This window comes from Boleophthalmus pectinirostris, unplaced genomic scaffold (genome assembly GCF_026225935.1).
Source record: "Boleophthalmus pectinirostris isolate CB_2022bp ecotype Guang Dong unplaced genomic scaffold, ASM2622593v1 HiC_scaffold_16, whole genome shotgun sequence".
NCBI classification, from domain to species: Eukaryota; Metazoa; Chordata; class Actinopteri; order Gobiiformes; family Gobiidae; genus Boleophthalmus; species Boleophthalmus pectinirostris.
The window spans coordinates 18,417,406-18,433,152 of NW_026571095.1; the positions used below are offsets into that span (position 1 = coordinate 18,417,406).

General features: G+C 37.8%; 1 protein-coding gene across 1 annotated transcript in view; it reads left to right on the forward strand.

The window, feature by feature from the left end:
- LOC110170369 (capping protein, Arp2/3 and myosin-I linker protein 3-like) overlaps window positions 1-15,747 on the forward strand; it is a 68,869-nt gene that overhangs the window by 16,468 nt on the left and 36,654 nt on the right. Inside the window, exons 6-13 of the mRNA XM_055151956.1 lie at window positions 1,314-1,408; window positions 1,803-1,873; window positions 2,604-2,677; window positions 7,882-7,957; window positions 9,242-9,330; window positions 10,768-10,862; window positions 12,708-12,794; window positions 15,622-15,731. Coding sequence (XP_055007931.1) covers window positions 1,314-1,408; window positions 1,803-1,873; window positions 2,604-2,677; window positions 7,882-7,957; window positions 9,242-9,330; window positions 10,768-10,862; window positions 12,708-12,794; window positions 15,622-15,731 — 697 coding nt within the window. The remainder of the gene's footprint in view (window positions 1-1,313; window positions 1,409-1,802; window positions 1,874-2,603; window positions 2,678-7,881; window positions 7,958-9,241; window positions 9,331-10,767; window positions 10,863-12,707; window positions 12,795-15,621; window positions 15,732-15,747) is intronic.

A 15,747-nucleotide genomic window follows, 5' to 3' on the forward strand; every position in this document is an offset into this window, starting at 1 on the left:
TGTACATTTTCTAAGAGGAATAGGCTTGACTGTGCTCCAGCTATTGACCGGGACACAGCTATCTCCACACTCTATCATATTTCCAAATGGCTCAGTTCCATTAGAGTCATGGCAGATGATTGCTTTGAGAAAGAACATTTAAGGAGAAAAGGAGAGATCGCCCAACAGTGAGAGGGACATTGGACTGCATAGCCTTTTATAACAGCTTTATTGAACTATGTATAGCAGATAACATCTCGATAGCGTAAAGACAGTGCTGCTGGTGCTTGAGGGCCAGATGAAGATGCCGTGATAAGTTGAGGATTTGGGTCAGTCGTTGAATAGGTGTTGACTAGATGTTGTCAAATGAGATTAAGGAGTGTGTACGTGGTGTAGTTGTGTAATCCAATCAAAAAGCCAACGCAGGTACAATCACTGTTTAGTACAGTTACAGGTGCACAGTGTTCTAGGTATATATTTGAAGGTCTATATTTTGCTAAACCGACAGCTTTTAACTACTGTATAATATTGTTGTGTTTTGTTTCATTTGCACATGTTCTGGATAATAAATTTTCTCTCTACTGATCTGACAACACCTCAGCGTTGCTGCTTTTTACAATGCTATCTTTATTGTATTTAAAGTCCATACATTTTGACTAGTTCAAAGAGCAAAAACATGTTTATATCTTATCAAATTGATGTCTCTCAGTCAGTTGATCTGAGAATAGCATAAATATTCAGTACAGCTACTTTTCCTTTATTAAACTTTGGGATATGGAGTCACTCAACACTGTTCCTGAACACATGAATCCTGGATTAGGATTCATCTATAGAAGTCTGCATAAATGCATGGATGTTTGCTCGTACAGTATTTGTCACATTGACAGACATATTTAACCATTTTTAACATACAATTTTCCTTTTCTTTACAAAATAACAAAGATTGTTCATTAGTTTTGATTCACTTTTATAATTCATAATGTTAAAAACTATTGACTTTGGTTACTTTCATCTTGATGATCTTCATGTGATTCTACAGAGATGCTTGTGAGAAAGTGAAATGCTTATTCTTTACACTTAGCAGCGACCTTGAGTGTGTTTTATGGTCTCCTGAGAATTAAACTCTATTCATGCCTTTCAGCTTCCTGTTATATACAACATTTTGCAGACTTTCTCCCAGTTAAAAGACATCATATTTTGTTAATTATTTGTCAAGCACTATGGCAACAGTCCTAGATTCTGATCATTCTCACACCAGTGGATAAAGCCTTGCTATTTACTTAGTGCCAGAATCCAAATTGCTACTGTACAATTAACTTTCTTTTACATTTCAGTCCTCCCATTTGCCGAGCAGAGGAAGAGCTTCTTGATGGAAACCAAAAATTTTCTCCAAATTCGGAGTCGTCCCTGGACCCTCAGAAAACCTGTGGTGAGTCACACGCTGCCTGTTCTTTGCACACACCTACACATTTTTACAATAGAACTAAGGGTTTTTTTAGTCCAACCTTTTTCTGACTAACACTAACATCTTTTGGCTTGTTATATTCTGGGTCAGGAGTCTAAAGTTATAAAGTTATACTGTCTTTGTGAGTATATTCTCATTAATCTAGTAAGGGAGTGACTTTATAATGTGATGCTCTCTCCTCACCTCTATATTTACGAGTCTTATCCTCCTCTAATCCTCCTCTCATCACTGCTGACTTTTATGTCTCTTTTTGCTGCTACTCCACAGTTTCCTTCTTTCAGTTAGCCTGTATCTCCTTCCTCATTGCATTACACTGTGATTTTTGACCTTACATTGAGCCATTTCTCTTCTATTTCAGGTGGTTTCTCTGAGACGTATGCAGCACTGTGCGACTATAATGGAATCAGTTGCAAAGAAGAAGTTCAGTGGGTACGTCCTGTCTTTGTTTTATCTGATCAGAGAAACAGTATGATACTGCACAAGTTTTATTGATGTGTGAAAAATGCACTTAACTTGCAATCAGATTAGGTGGAATAATAGAATTATTATCGATTGGGGCGAGGTGCCAAATTCAAGATATAACACATAGCCTATCGCATTATACAGACTAAGTTTGTCTACAAAAACAATACCCAGATACCAAGCAGTACCCAGACACTAAGCAATATAACTGGAATCACCTACCCCCTCTGAAGTAATCTTCATCCTAGTCCTGTTCTTAATGTTAATGTGAATGTATGTACATTCTCATGTAAAACAACAAATAAAATGAAAACTAGTATGGAAATTAAATGCTCAATTATGCAATAGTGTCAGTACTGAAAATAATTACAGAAAGCAATATTGGAGCTTTGGAATGATCTTGATCTATTGTAAGCACACACACACGGAAATATTAAAGAAACTGTTATTATTTTGTGTTTATATAGAATGAGATTGTATTGTGGAAAAAAATATTTTTTTTATCATCATATTGAAGTTTTGAATCTGATGTGAATCTTTTCTTTGTATTGAAATCAAGCTATAAGTTTCAGCATCATGAAGGACTACTACAAACATCACAAAAAGACATAAAATGAGGGAATTTCGTAAAAATAAAAGAAAATTACATTACTGCCATATTGTTTGACACTCTTTTCTATGTTCCTTTGCTTTACAGGATGTTGACACCATCTACCATTCTCAGGACAACAGAGAGTTCAACCTGCAGGACTTCAGTCATCTTGACAGCAGGTAACATTGTCTACTGACCATAGCCACAGTCAAAGAACCACTATTATGAAGTTCAAGTTAAAATCTTAAAAGGCTTCTTCAAAGGGAGAGAAACTAATTTATTTGGCAGAATTTCACAGTAATCCTCAAAGACACACATCTGATTATGATTCAAAGTGTAACTAGATCTGAGCTACACAAGCTGTCCAAAGGTCAAATATCCAATGATTACTGCAGGCTTATTAACAAGGATTTCTAATGCGTTGTTAATCACCAAAAGGCCCACTATTTGAGATTTTGAGATGAGAAAAGAATTTACACTAAAAGCTCTTTATACGCAGTAGTAACCAGCACTTAGATATATTTTTCCATTGAACTTACCACCCTGATTAAGATACACCACTGTATAAATCACTTTAATCCTTTTGCGATTTTCTTACGCTGTGCTACTGCATCTTTAAATGCTTGTTTGTGTTTTTACGATCTTCAGTTCTATATTTGTATTTGTGATGTGATGTGACCTAGAATTGGTGACGCTTTGCAACTTGGCTGTCAAGTTGTCTATCAAAAGTCTGTCAGTTTTGATCGGGTTATCCAAGTCCAATATGAGTAAATTAACAATTTCATTTTGGATTTTTTCTTTGTCACAACAGACTCCCACCTTGCCTAATGTTGTCAGTCATTGTTAGAAGCAAAATATAACTTTTATTTTTTTCATTTTTCTCTTTGGCATACTTGTCCCTAGCTTGTGTTGCATTTTGTAACAAGTGTGCAATGATCATAGCAGTTGGAGTGATGTGCCTGTCACTTGCAGAGTACAGCTGTAAGATACAGCATGTCTCCTCCTCGGCGCTCCCTGCTGGCATCTTTTAAAAAGTCCTGATTTCTTTCACTGACATATCCAGGATCTGCTTTCACTAGAGCTGCGCTGCCGATCATGAATGACATGCAAATAGCTTTTTTGTCTATAGTTTGAAGATTGTTTGGAGTTTAGAAAATCCTTGCTTATGGAATCTCTTATTTTCCGCTGTGCGACAACCGTAGTGATGACTAGAAGATGCATATCCTCTTAAAAATGTATATCTCATATCTAGGGTGAAGCTTTGCCATGTCGGTAAATCAAAAAAGCATTTGTAGAGGCGTGATCGCTGCAGAAGCTCATGAATATATTAATGTTTTTTCATATTCAGAAAAATGGTACAATCTTTGCATTGTTGTTTTTCCATTGCTCGTATTGAAGTTCATGATAAAATATGCATGGAAAATTGCTGAGTCAGGCTTTAAAAACCTCTATTTCTTACTTACACCAGGCTTACAATAGCCCCAAGATAGATACAAAAATGGACTGCAAAGGTTTAACAAAGGCACCTCTAAAATAATGCAGGGAAAAGCTGAAACCAGATGAAGAAAATGGTGGAGCTATTTGTAGAATAGAAGATGCAAAAATGACCGTATTTGCTCTCTATAAGAAACTGCAAAACTGCAACTGCAGATTACGTATTGGGGTAAATAACTGAATTTGGGGTTCCCTTTGAGTAGCAGAAGTTTTATGAGAAAGAGGATCTTAAGTAAGTTGAACTGATGTTAGTAGTTAGAGAAGAGATTAAAGATGATAAAGTTAAACAGATGATTCACTTTGACCATCTCTAAAGTTAACTCTGAAAAGGGGGAAAGTTTCCTTGTCCTCAACTTGTCCTTTTCCACTTTTCTTTCCCATTTCTTTACTTATTGAACATTGTCACCACCTGCAACCAGTGGATACCTGCTGTCCATCACATCACTATCTCTGGCTATTCAACAGTGGACACTTCTGTGCTCTAGCCCGCAGCCCTGTTTCGCCCTCTCAATATTCTCCCAGTGTAAGCTCCATGCATTTTCTCCACCTCTTTTACATTCTATTCCAGTGTCTCTGAGTCATACTTGCTCACACAGTAGTTGGGGCTGACAGCTTTGGCAGACCTGGGTAAGTGGCCACTCTGGACTACTGCTCTGAAGTCAAGTATGTTGCATTAACTCCATCTTATTGTGTTGTTTATTAGTTTGCTAAACAGCGGTCTTGTATATTTGAAGAATGTATTTAAAATTCATGAAATTCCTTGACCATCATGTGTACACTTGTTGCTTTTTACCTTTTTCTTTGTAAATGATGTATCATCCAGCAAGTGGATCTTTTGTGATTTGAAAACATTCAGACCTTTTCTTCAGCAAAACCACAGGGTGATTTCTTTCCACACACTTTCTTGCTTTTATTGAAATGGTTGGAGAAAGTAAATTTTGATTCTAAATTCTAGTGCGCTTATAAACATAAATAAATCATGTGATGTTTTTGGAAAGCATAAATCCATGTTGAACCGGGTTGGGTTTGTTTACATTAAGAACAAATCTTTGCTTTGAATTGAATGGTGAAAGTACAGTTGAAAACTCAATCAAAAACTTTTGTACTTATTGTACTTGATTAAGCTATAGTACAATAGCGCTGCTGTAACATACTCCTCATCTGGATCCCTAGCAGGAGCATCCAAAAGCTCCAGTATGTTCAGAACATGGTGTGGATGATGGTGTGGAAACACAAGCACATTACCCCCGTCCACCGCACCCTGCACTGGTTTCCTGTTCACCTCCGCATTGAATACAAGGTCCTCCTGCACACCCACCACTGTCTCCACGGTGATGCCCTCTCCCACCTCACAAAACTGCTCACGGCACACAGCTCAAGTCAGGCCAACAGCAGCGTCTGCTCCCACCCAGGACACGACTCAAAACCTCGGGGGACAGGGCCTTCAAGGCTGCTGCCCGTCTGTAACTCAAGGCTCCACAGACAGTGGATTTTAAATAAAAAAAATAAAAAATCCTTCTAGTTTTAATCTGTTTATTGATGTTTTATTGTTGTTGTTCTTTTACTGTTGCATTTTGAGATTTGCCTTCAAATGTAAAGTGCATTAGAAATAAAATGCATTATTATTATTAGCACTATCAGCATAGAATGAATCACATCAAGTTCAACAAGTTCAGATTTCAAATTCTCCAGATTAGGCTCACAAAAGTCAAATTAAATGGAAGTTTGTATTCTGATTGCTCTTTTCACAAGCCCCGGGAAAGGGCAGACCACTACAGACATTGATTTACTTTGCAATAATAGAGTCAGCCGACTATGATTCAGTTCAGTGGGTTGTACCTCCCAGGGCTGTGTGTGTGTGCGTGAGTGTGGGTGAGTGTTTTTCTTTAATAAAAAGATAGTAATTAGTTGATTCAAAGGTCCTTTGTGGATTGAGATAGTACTAGTATACCATAACTGTATCTTGCAGTGATGGAGGTGTTTATTTTTGGAATCTCTTAGCATTAAATTAATTACAGGTATTTTGATTGCTTAAAAATGCCATGAGAAATATGCTTTCTAGCTATGAGGAGGTTTATCACTCCAATATCTGATCTGTAATTTGCTTGTCTCCATGGAGATAGTTTAGTAGTGTAATGTTGTACTGTGGAACACAGACAGAACCATAACTTCTATATGGAGACCAGCAGGTGGAGGACGCTCCACTAGTCAAGTTGCATAGTTCACTCTTTACTAATATAACAACCTTTTGCAGACTCAGTAAAGCCAGGGTCATAAAACAGTCAGCATATTCATATTGTGGAAGTCCCTGAATGTGAATGAATATATCTTATATTTATGTATAATTTTTAAATATGAACCTGTCAGACCATGTTCCTCTCCCGATGTGGCCTAGAGTGAACTCACTGTATAGCATACTGTGTGATGTGACTAAGACATCATGAAGGTCACGTACATGTCTTTCTGTCAGCATGTGAATCAACTGTCCATGTCACTGATGCATTCTGACATGTGCCTCACACACACACATACACAAACACACACAACACAAACACACACATATACACACAGTCCCAGCTGTAGAGGTCTGTCAGACTGGTCTAATGGAAAAGAAACAGCCTGAGGCCATTTAACTCCTCTGAGATTTACTGTAATGTCCTGTTGGCTACTGCGGTTACTGGCATTGGACACTCCCTGGCCAGATTTTACTGCTCCCATCGCCATTCTTTTCCATTTGCAACCCCCAACAGGTTAGGGAACAACATATGAGACAAAAGGGCTGAACAATTTAAGAAAAATATTATATTATATATTTTGAAATTATGATTGGATTTGCAATTGATGTTTTCAAATGCAGAAGGTGTTAGAGGGTTAGTTGAGGGTGCACATCTCAAACATCACCAGAAGCATTAGAAAAGGCTGAAATAAGCTGCTCAAATTAAATTGAATAATTGAACCAGATGCAATTCAGATCATGTTTGCAGAAGTGTGAGTTACTGTGTTACCAGTGTTCCTACAAGACCCCCTGGAGATAAGGGGGACCGTTTGTTATTTAACAGAGGAATAATTGTGATGGAATTGAAGGGACAGTAGTCAAATTTAGAGTTTAAATTTCATAAACGTAACCCATCTGTGTCCCCAGATAAACAAACATGTATGTTTGTTAAACATGTATGTAAGTCTTATGTGTCCTCAGTGTTTAGATTCTGACATTACAGGTTGTACAGTAAGAGTGCAGGCTAAATACCTTTAGATTGCAACCATACACATTTGAAGAGACACAAACATCATTTTAGGTGATACAACAAATATTTGATTTACTTGAATTTGATGTTGGTACACAGCAGTCCAACATTTCAGTTCTGTATTTCTCTGTTCCTGTTGGCCTCTCTCTCTCTTGCATTGTGGCTTGTTTGTCAGATGATCTATGGCAGGTGTAGCCGCGGCCCTGCTTTAGTTGGACCTGAGAGGATTCTGAAACTCTCGGTGGTTCTCTCTCTAATAAACCCCATGTACTCTGCCATCTGTGTGTCTGTTTATGTAGCAGTGGATGTAGCGGCGTATCCAGGATCAAACATAGGCTTTAGTGAATAATCCATTGACCAGGCTATCGATCTTAGCATCTCCTCTCCTTTTTTCCCTCCCTAATTCTCTGTTTCTCGTCCTGAGCCGCGCCACCGATATCAGTCATTTTTATGAAAGCAACTCGACCCGTGGTGTTCTAACTGTCACAATGATGAAGTATGCTTTACAAAACAGAACACAGACAAAGTTTGGCTCATGATAATGTGAATTTATAGATAAATGAAATCGAATTGCTCTGGAACAGATGGAGTTTGCTTGTATAAGATTTAGGATTTCATCTGCTGTGTTTGTGTTTACATTACAGAGACTTGGCGGTTATTGTGGCATCCATTGCATACAACACCTGGTTCACCAAGCTGTACTGCAAAGATATGCGTATTGTAAGTATGCTTTGTATCTATTCACATATATATTTTACCTGATGTGCCTTACAAACCCTTTTTAGTTTTCTTCACTTTTATTTTTCTATGCAAGTTTTCATGCCAACAGAATTTATGTTTCTGAATCAGCTTGTGTAGCAGCCATTTGGCAGGCTTAAAGTTACAATATTGGAAGTGAAACCTCACCGGAAGGATTACCAGAATCATTCTTTGGTCTAAAAATGATACATGTTTGGGTAGTTTCTTCTAGGTCACAATAGGAAATATTACATAAAGCTGAAAAATGCTTTAAAAGATGCTTTGTCATTGCTGCAAAATGTGTCTGATTTTGGCATGTGTAATAAAAACAAATGTAATCTTTTGGTTACATAAATATTGCTCAGACCTGGGCTCAGGGACATCACAGTCACAAAGCAGAGCATAATTCTCACAGTCCTGCAAAAATGAATCTTTTACCTTGTTTGTTTTGCTTGTCTTATACAATTAAAATTATTCATCAGTATAATTTTTTTTTCTTTGACTGAAGAGTAACCTTTCCTTAAAATCAAATCTGAATCTCATCATTGCTTTCCAGCCAACTGAAACACACAGCTATCAACGACATCAAAAAAGACACATAAACCACAAAACCAACACATGAGAATTAGGATGTCACAGGATGACAAAAACATGAAGTGTATTTTTTCTCTCATATTGACCTCTCACAGTATTCTATTTTGTTAATAACTGTCATTTAAAGCTGCCATCTGTAATTAAATTGGCCAATCTGCCCCTGTTATATTCTCACATCACCACTAAATGCTTTCTGCCTTGCTGCAGTCTGATAGTGGGCCAGCTTTGGTCTGACAGAAGGAGACCAGAGAGCACAGGTGAGGCTGAACAAGGGGCAAATGAGGGGGGAGGGAGGAGGGTTACATCTGATATCTGTTGATTAAAAAAAAAAAAAAAATCTAATAAACTTGCAGATTGTAGCTTTAACACACACACACGCACATGCACACACACACACACACACACGTGCACACACACACACAGACCCCCCGCTTCCCCCAAGAGTCTGAACTCTGCTTCAAGCTATATTTTTTGCTACTTTTATAACAGAATTGCTATAGACCTCTCAGTTAAAAAGACCCAAGCATATCATTGACAACTGAGGATGACTCAGCCTTGATCTAGATCAAGCCCTGCTTCAAATTATAAAATTTTATCTTTAATGAAGTTATAAATACTCGACTCTTCTTCATTAAGATTAAGACCAGTATTTTCCTCTATTATTAACTCCAGGGGTCAGAAGTTGTGGACCAGGTCCTTCACACCATCAGCAAATCCAACTGCCTGGAGGAGATCACGCTGGAGAACGCCGGCCTCAAGACGTAGGTTTCTGCCCATTCTGACATGGCCATAACCTTGTCATCCCTTTTTTGTCCCATCTAATTTTCGTTTTACCCTTTCTCTCCGCTCTCCTCTGTCTCTCTTCTGTCTCTGCTCCGGTCTATGCTCTGGTCTCAACCCTCAACTTGTGTTTTCTTCTCTCTTACTCTATCCTGACCTTTTGTGATCCCGTCTCTTTCGCTCCTCATCTCACCTGCTCAAACCACTTAAACTTTCCTCCAGCTTCCCGCAGCAGATCAATTGTTTCCTCTCTGCTATGATATTGAGTTTTGTGGCTTCATCTGGCATGACTTCTCACCTCGTATGCATGGCCAGAATAAGTTAGCAGGGCTCTTCCCTTATCGCCTGTTAATTGAGATGAATGGACAGTTGCCTTTGGATATAATGATTTGCAGCAAAGTAATAATGATGTTACAGAGTTCTGATTGACCCCGAGTATTAAATCTGTTGCATTCAAGAGGGCAATTTTTATGATAGGTTTTTTACTAGCGCGGCACTCAAAGTTAAGAGAACAAATGTCATATGCCTGTAGGAGTATGACTTACAGGGCCTGATATACAGCAGCTGAGTATTGGATTTTTGTAAAATGATTGCAGCGCCGATAACTCAGTTCTGATGTTTGAGTTACTTTCTGAAATCTACAGCCATAACATTGTGACTTCTGGAAAAGGACTAATTTTCTCTTCTCCATCACACCCTTTAGTCAACATCCTGCAAGTGAGCATTTTGAGTGCTCCAATGATATACAGTGATTATCACAGTATTGGCCAGCTGCACAGTTCACAATAATAAATAACATACTATAATGGTGATTGATGAAGTATATCACTATATGCTACATCACTTCAACCCCTTCAAACACACACAGATGGAGTTAACTGTCGACAGAAGCTTAAGACTGTTTGGTTAAATAATGTTGGTGAATAGTCTCTATTTACATGTCATTCTGCTGTAAGTCTTATTTCAGTAAATGTTGATTTGGAAGGAAACGTTTCCAAACAGTTGTGTATGGATAAGAGAATATGAAAGATTCATTCCACACATACAACAAGCATTTATATTTGGTCATGTTGAGGGTATGTATGTGTATGTCACAACTGAACACACAAAGAAATATATTAAAGTCCTTCTTTATGCTAAAACAAATTCATAGATTTAAAAAGATTAATAGTATTTAAAGAATAAAATATACAATACCTCCAGTACCCAGTTGGCAAGAAACCTTTCAGCTATTATGTTCTGCACTTTGTTCACTTTTTCGATTGGCGCACACAAGTGAAAAGTGTCTTGCAGAGCTATAGAACACTCACTTTTGGGGTGAATAAGAGAGTGCAAAATGGATTTGGTTTAAGGCAGAAGAGGTAGATAAAGTGAATATCCCACACTTAAGAAATTCTTTTCAACTTCTCTTTCCCCAGGGATTTTCCACAGAAGATGGCGTCTGCTCTGTCAGAGAACCCGGCCTCAGTGATCCACTCTCTGAACCTGGCTCATAACACGCTCGACAACCAAGGTACACCTCCTGAATACTCTGTGGCAGCTACTATTATGTGTGCTGCAGTCTCTCATGAGTTTTGTTTTATAGTTTTTGTTTGCTCTTAAGGAATACAAAATCAATCTATCACTATATGCAGTCTGTATTACACTTGTTTTGCCTCATTCATCTTTAATGCTTTGTAGTGAGTGTTTTGTAGCTTGAGTTAAGGTCTCTTTTTTCAATATTATCCTTACAGTTATTTGCAGTTAAAGCACTATATTTCACAATTGTCTTTATTTCCCAATTTAAAAAAAAAAAAGTTTTTACTAGGATTTTGAGTAATTCTGAAAGACAGACAAAGATTTTCCTGATTGACAATGTGATCACTTTTTATAACTTGTAGTTATTATAATTTCTCAGTGGGCTACCTGTTAGCATGAGCAAAAACTTTGTGAAAGGTTCAGTGCAAGTGAAAGATTGTTATTCCAATCTCGAGATGGTTTTGTTATTTGTTGTTTTTGTCAGTGTGAGATAGCTGGCATTTGTTGTGCATATATTTTATACAGAAATCCTTCATTCAAATAAAGCTTAGGGCAGTATACTACAACTGAATCTCATCAATGCCTTGATGGAGGTCTGCTCTTTGAATTGTAATTATTTAAATGTAAATGTGTGAACGAGCTTATGAATGTGTATTTTTGGCTCACACGACCCGCGAGTCAGAATCGCTCATTAACTGATTCTCTGTCTCTCGTCTGACATGTGTCACTTTCACTCTCCTCACAACAGTCTTTGTGCTCACACTTGCCACATTATGTATTTGGGCATTCACAGATTGAGGCAGTCTACATGTGAAGAGAGCTGAGAACGCCTGCTCTGCTCATGCTCTGCTGCAGCAACAATGTGTTTCATTTGGAAATGCTGCAGAGTACTTGAATAACTCAATGTGCATTGACATGTTGCTTTATTTTTTACTCACATTTTTCTGCGTTCTCACCATTCTCTGAAAACAGTGTATTATGCTTCTTTGCTGTCTTAGAATTCATGGTTCCACTGGCGAGGTACTAGTTTGAACCAGGTTTGACACACTGCTTGTGTGCTAAGTTCATTTTGATACAGTTCAGTTTGATAATTTGTTGACGTCTGGGTGTTATGGCTTATGGCTACATCAGGCTCAGATCCTTCTTTGACCTTTCATCAATCTTTATAGAAATATCTTATGAACCAGAAAGGGTTTATGGACCAGACCAGGCCACATGCAGCCTGCTGAGACTAGTCGTCTGCTGGTTAAGATACAAGAAAAATTTCAGAGGTTCTCCTCCAAAAACAGCATCATAATTCTCCCCGTTTAGGTCTTTGAATGGGCTACAGCTCCAAAATGTATTTTCTATAGAAAAGGCCACATTCAGACAAGACTGTACAAATAGATTAATTTAATTGAAGCAAAAATGGACATATACTCATTGGTCATTTCTTGAATAAGAACATTTGGAACATTTTTACTTTCAAAGGCAGTGAGTTTAAATATGATCCATAAGGTTGAGAAAATAGTTACTAAGTTTGCCAGTTTATTTATTATCCACATGGCAGCAATGTCTGTACTGAGATTGCTGTAGCCTGAATCGGGTGTTGCATAATGTGTTTGACATATGGTGGTGTATATGGGGTTCCTTGCCTGTTGCTTCATGTGAGGGAGTGTTAGATTGTGAATTAGACTTTGGTGTTTTCTGGTGTGTTCTGTACTATTTGTGGATGTCTTCCTTGTAGGAGTGTGTATGTAAAGATGCAGGGTCAGAGCTGGTAAAGCAATGTGTTTTAGATGTTATAGAGACTGTGTGTATCTGTCACATGTTATACTCAATCTGTGTGTGTACTCTTTAGGTGTGTCCAACCTCATTCAACAAGTGTGTCGCCTCAACAAGGGGCTGCGTCTGCTCAACCTGTCCAAAACCTCTCTCTCATCTAAAGGTATGTGTCCACTAGCGGCTCCTTGTGGTTGTGTATTATTATGACAGTATATATGCAATTACTCTTCTCACTTTAATTATATATAAAACTTGTCATGGTGTTATAGAGTGTCTTGGTTATTTTTCCTAAACTGTCAGACTTTGGGTAATATTTGTAAATGTTTATATCCTTACTAGTTTTTGGAAATCTTTTCATGACTTTAAGTGTGTTTTTTTTTTTTTTTTTTTTAATATATATACATTTTGGTATAGGGATTGTGATGATTTACCTGGTTTTACCATTTACCATTTAAAATTAATTATTTAGTATTATAGTTATTATAGTATAGTATTATAGTATTATAGTTATTTTGCTTTTCACACTCTGTATCTCTTCATTGCACCACATGCAGTTTTACACATTCAACAGTGTTCTTTCTGCTCTATCAAGCCGATAAACTCTGGTCATAATCAGTAGTAGATCTTTCTATATAAATCCTGAGCATTAGTGCTGTGTCCTAGTTTTGGTTCCCATCATCCCACTCAAATCTATGATTCTGTTCTGCAACCAACCAAACAAATATTATACTGTTAATAATAAAGAAAAAATATGCTCTCTTTAATAGTTTTTATGTATGTGTTTCTATTTAAATAAAAATCACCTTTAGTAGGATGTGCTGCTTTTATGTCTTGTTAGCCTCAGAGCATTATAGTTAACTGTTATTGTGGTAATATTTTTTGATACACCAGCATACCCAGCAGGAACTATCTGAGCTGCAGTATTGTTTGTTGGGGGGTCTCTCTGTCTTGAATGGACCAAATACCAAGACCAGGTGCTATGCTGAATTTGTGGCCATAATCTTTTGCCTAGCAGTACACAGTAACACAACCCTGCTACACTGTGAGTGGGCATCTGTGAATCCAATCTGCTGGACTGCCAGGTTGGTAGAGAGGAGTAGAGAGGGCGACCTTGTGGAGTAGGTGTTGCTATGACATCACGGGCACATTTTTGTTACATATTTATAACTGTCTCTTCCTCCGCTGTTCCTTGAGCCTCTGAACCACCTACATGTGTGACATCCTAAAATGAGCCATATAATTAAAAAGGCAACAGGCATGGATACATATGACACTCAATCACACACACAGGGCCCATGATGACTGACTGACTGAGTGATAGATAGATGGGTAGATAGAAGAGGGATTAGATGCAGCGTTCCCTCATTCCCCCATTTCTCGCCTAATCACCACAAATTAGGGATGAAGAGCTTAGCCCGCCTCAGACTGGCACACTCTGGCTGCTTCTCTCCAGACACTGCTGCAGATGACCTCAAATCAATAGTAATATGAAGCATCACATTTTCCACTAATTAGTAAATTCTGTTGACAGATGAATCACAAAAATACAAAGAATCCTTATAGTTTTTTGTTTTTTTTCTATCCAGGGCCCTTTACAACAATGTTAAAACCTTGCTCATTTGTGCAGTATCACATGCAGTATGTGGGTGGGTGAATAGCTTTTAGTCTGTCTGAGCTCAAAGAAGGTAAACATTATTAAATCCTTCAAAGTCAAATGCATAGGAAGAAAAACAGTTCTATAAGCATTTTCTTTACAGTCCATATTGCCCATGTCAAACATTATTAAACATTATTAATATGGTAGTGCAAAGGAAGCCTCGCAAGTGAGTGTACTCTTTGTGGCAGACTCACGCCTGTTTTCAAGGAGTCACATATGGAACACTCACAAAAGAATTATAAATAACATATTTCAAATAGATCAACTTAAAATCTAAAAAGTTATATCAACATAAATCGTTACATAGAAAAAAAAGATGACAGATGTTTTCATTGTGTCTGAACTCCTGTGAGCTTTAAAAATATTATACCTACCACAGCAATGTCAGTCAGGTCAGTGTGAGCTGAGACCTGAAGCAAGGCGAAGGATGACATCAAGACGGTTAAGTCAAATTTGACAGATTAAATGCTTATTTCCTTTGTAAATGTATAATTTTGATGCCTAATTTTGTGCACTGATAACTGGATAATGGGTTACGTTTTTATAAACATCTAACTGTACCTCATTTTCGGGTTACCATGGCTCTTATATTTATAAAATTCTGGCGACTACTAAAATTAGTAGCTCTCTGGCGTTTTTGTTTTTATAAAAAAGTAGCTCACAGGAGGAAAAAGGTTGGAGACTGCTAATTTACAGTATATTCCTGCCATGGCCTCACAGACCCTTTAAGACATACTTTGCTAAGAGACACATTAATATATAACTTTAAAACAGTACTTTGGTAAATGTAATAAAATAATGTAATGTAATAAAAAAAAAGGCCAAGATTCACTCCAATTCCAACTGCTAACACATATTCCAACAACTAACAGCTATCGTAAACTTTTTCATGATTGGTGGCCTGGTCCTATTTTGCTATTGAGTCTATATTTAATTCTAAACTAGAGCAATGCGTCAGAGTTTGGGGTGAGGATTTTAATGAGGGGTTCCATCGAGCCTGTGGGTGTAATTGCGTAGTGATCTAATTTGAGCGAATGAGTTTCTTTTGTTTGGGCTTTCAGGGGAGACTCGGATAGTGATACAGAGAAATAAAGGTTGCTGGCTGCCTCCTTCCAAAAGCGCTTTTCTACCAGCTGCCTATGGAGCTCTCCAGTCCCTGCTCAATTATGCTTTGCCTCATAGTGGGCTAGCATTGTGTTGTTTTTATTCATGACTCACCGGGAAGTCGCATCAGGAGCATCAGACTGGCCCTCTGAAAAATAAGGATTAATTGACTCCAGGCTGCTAAACTACTTGAGACAGCAATACTAAATGTGTGTCTTCTTGTTTTTAGGAGTGGTTTCCTTGTCTCAGGCATTGTGCTCCAGTGATGACTACTCCAATTCACTCCTTCATCTGGATTTGAGCAAAAACCCTGGTGTACTGTCTGGAGATGATGCCACGGTTAGGAAAATATATA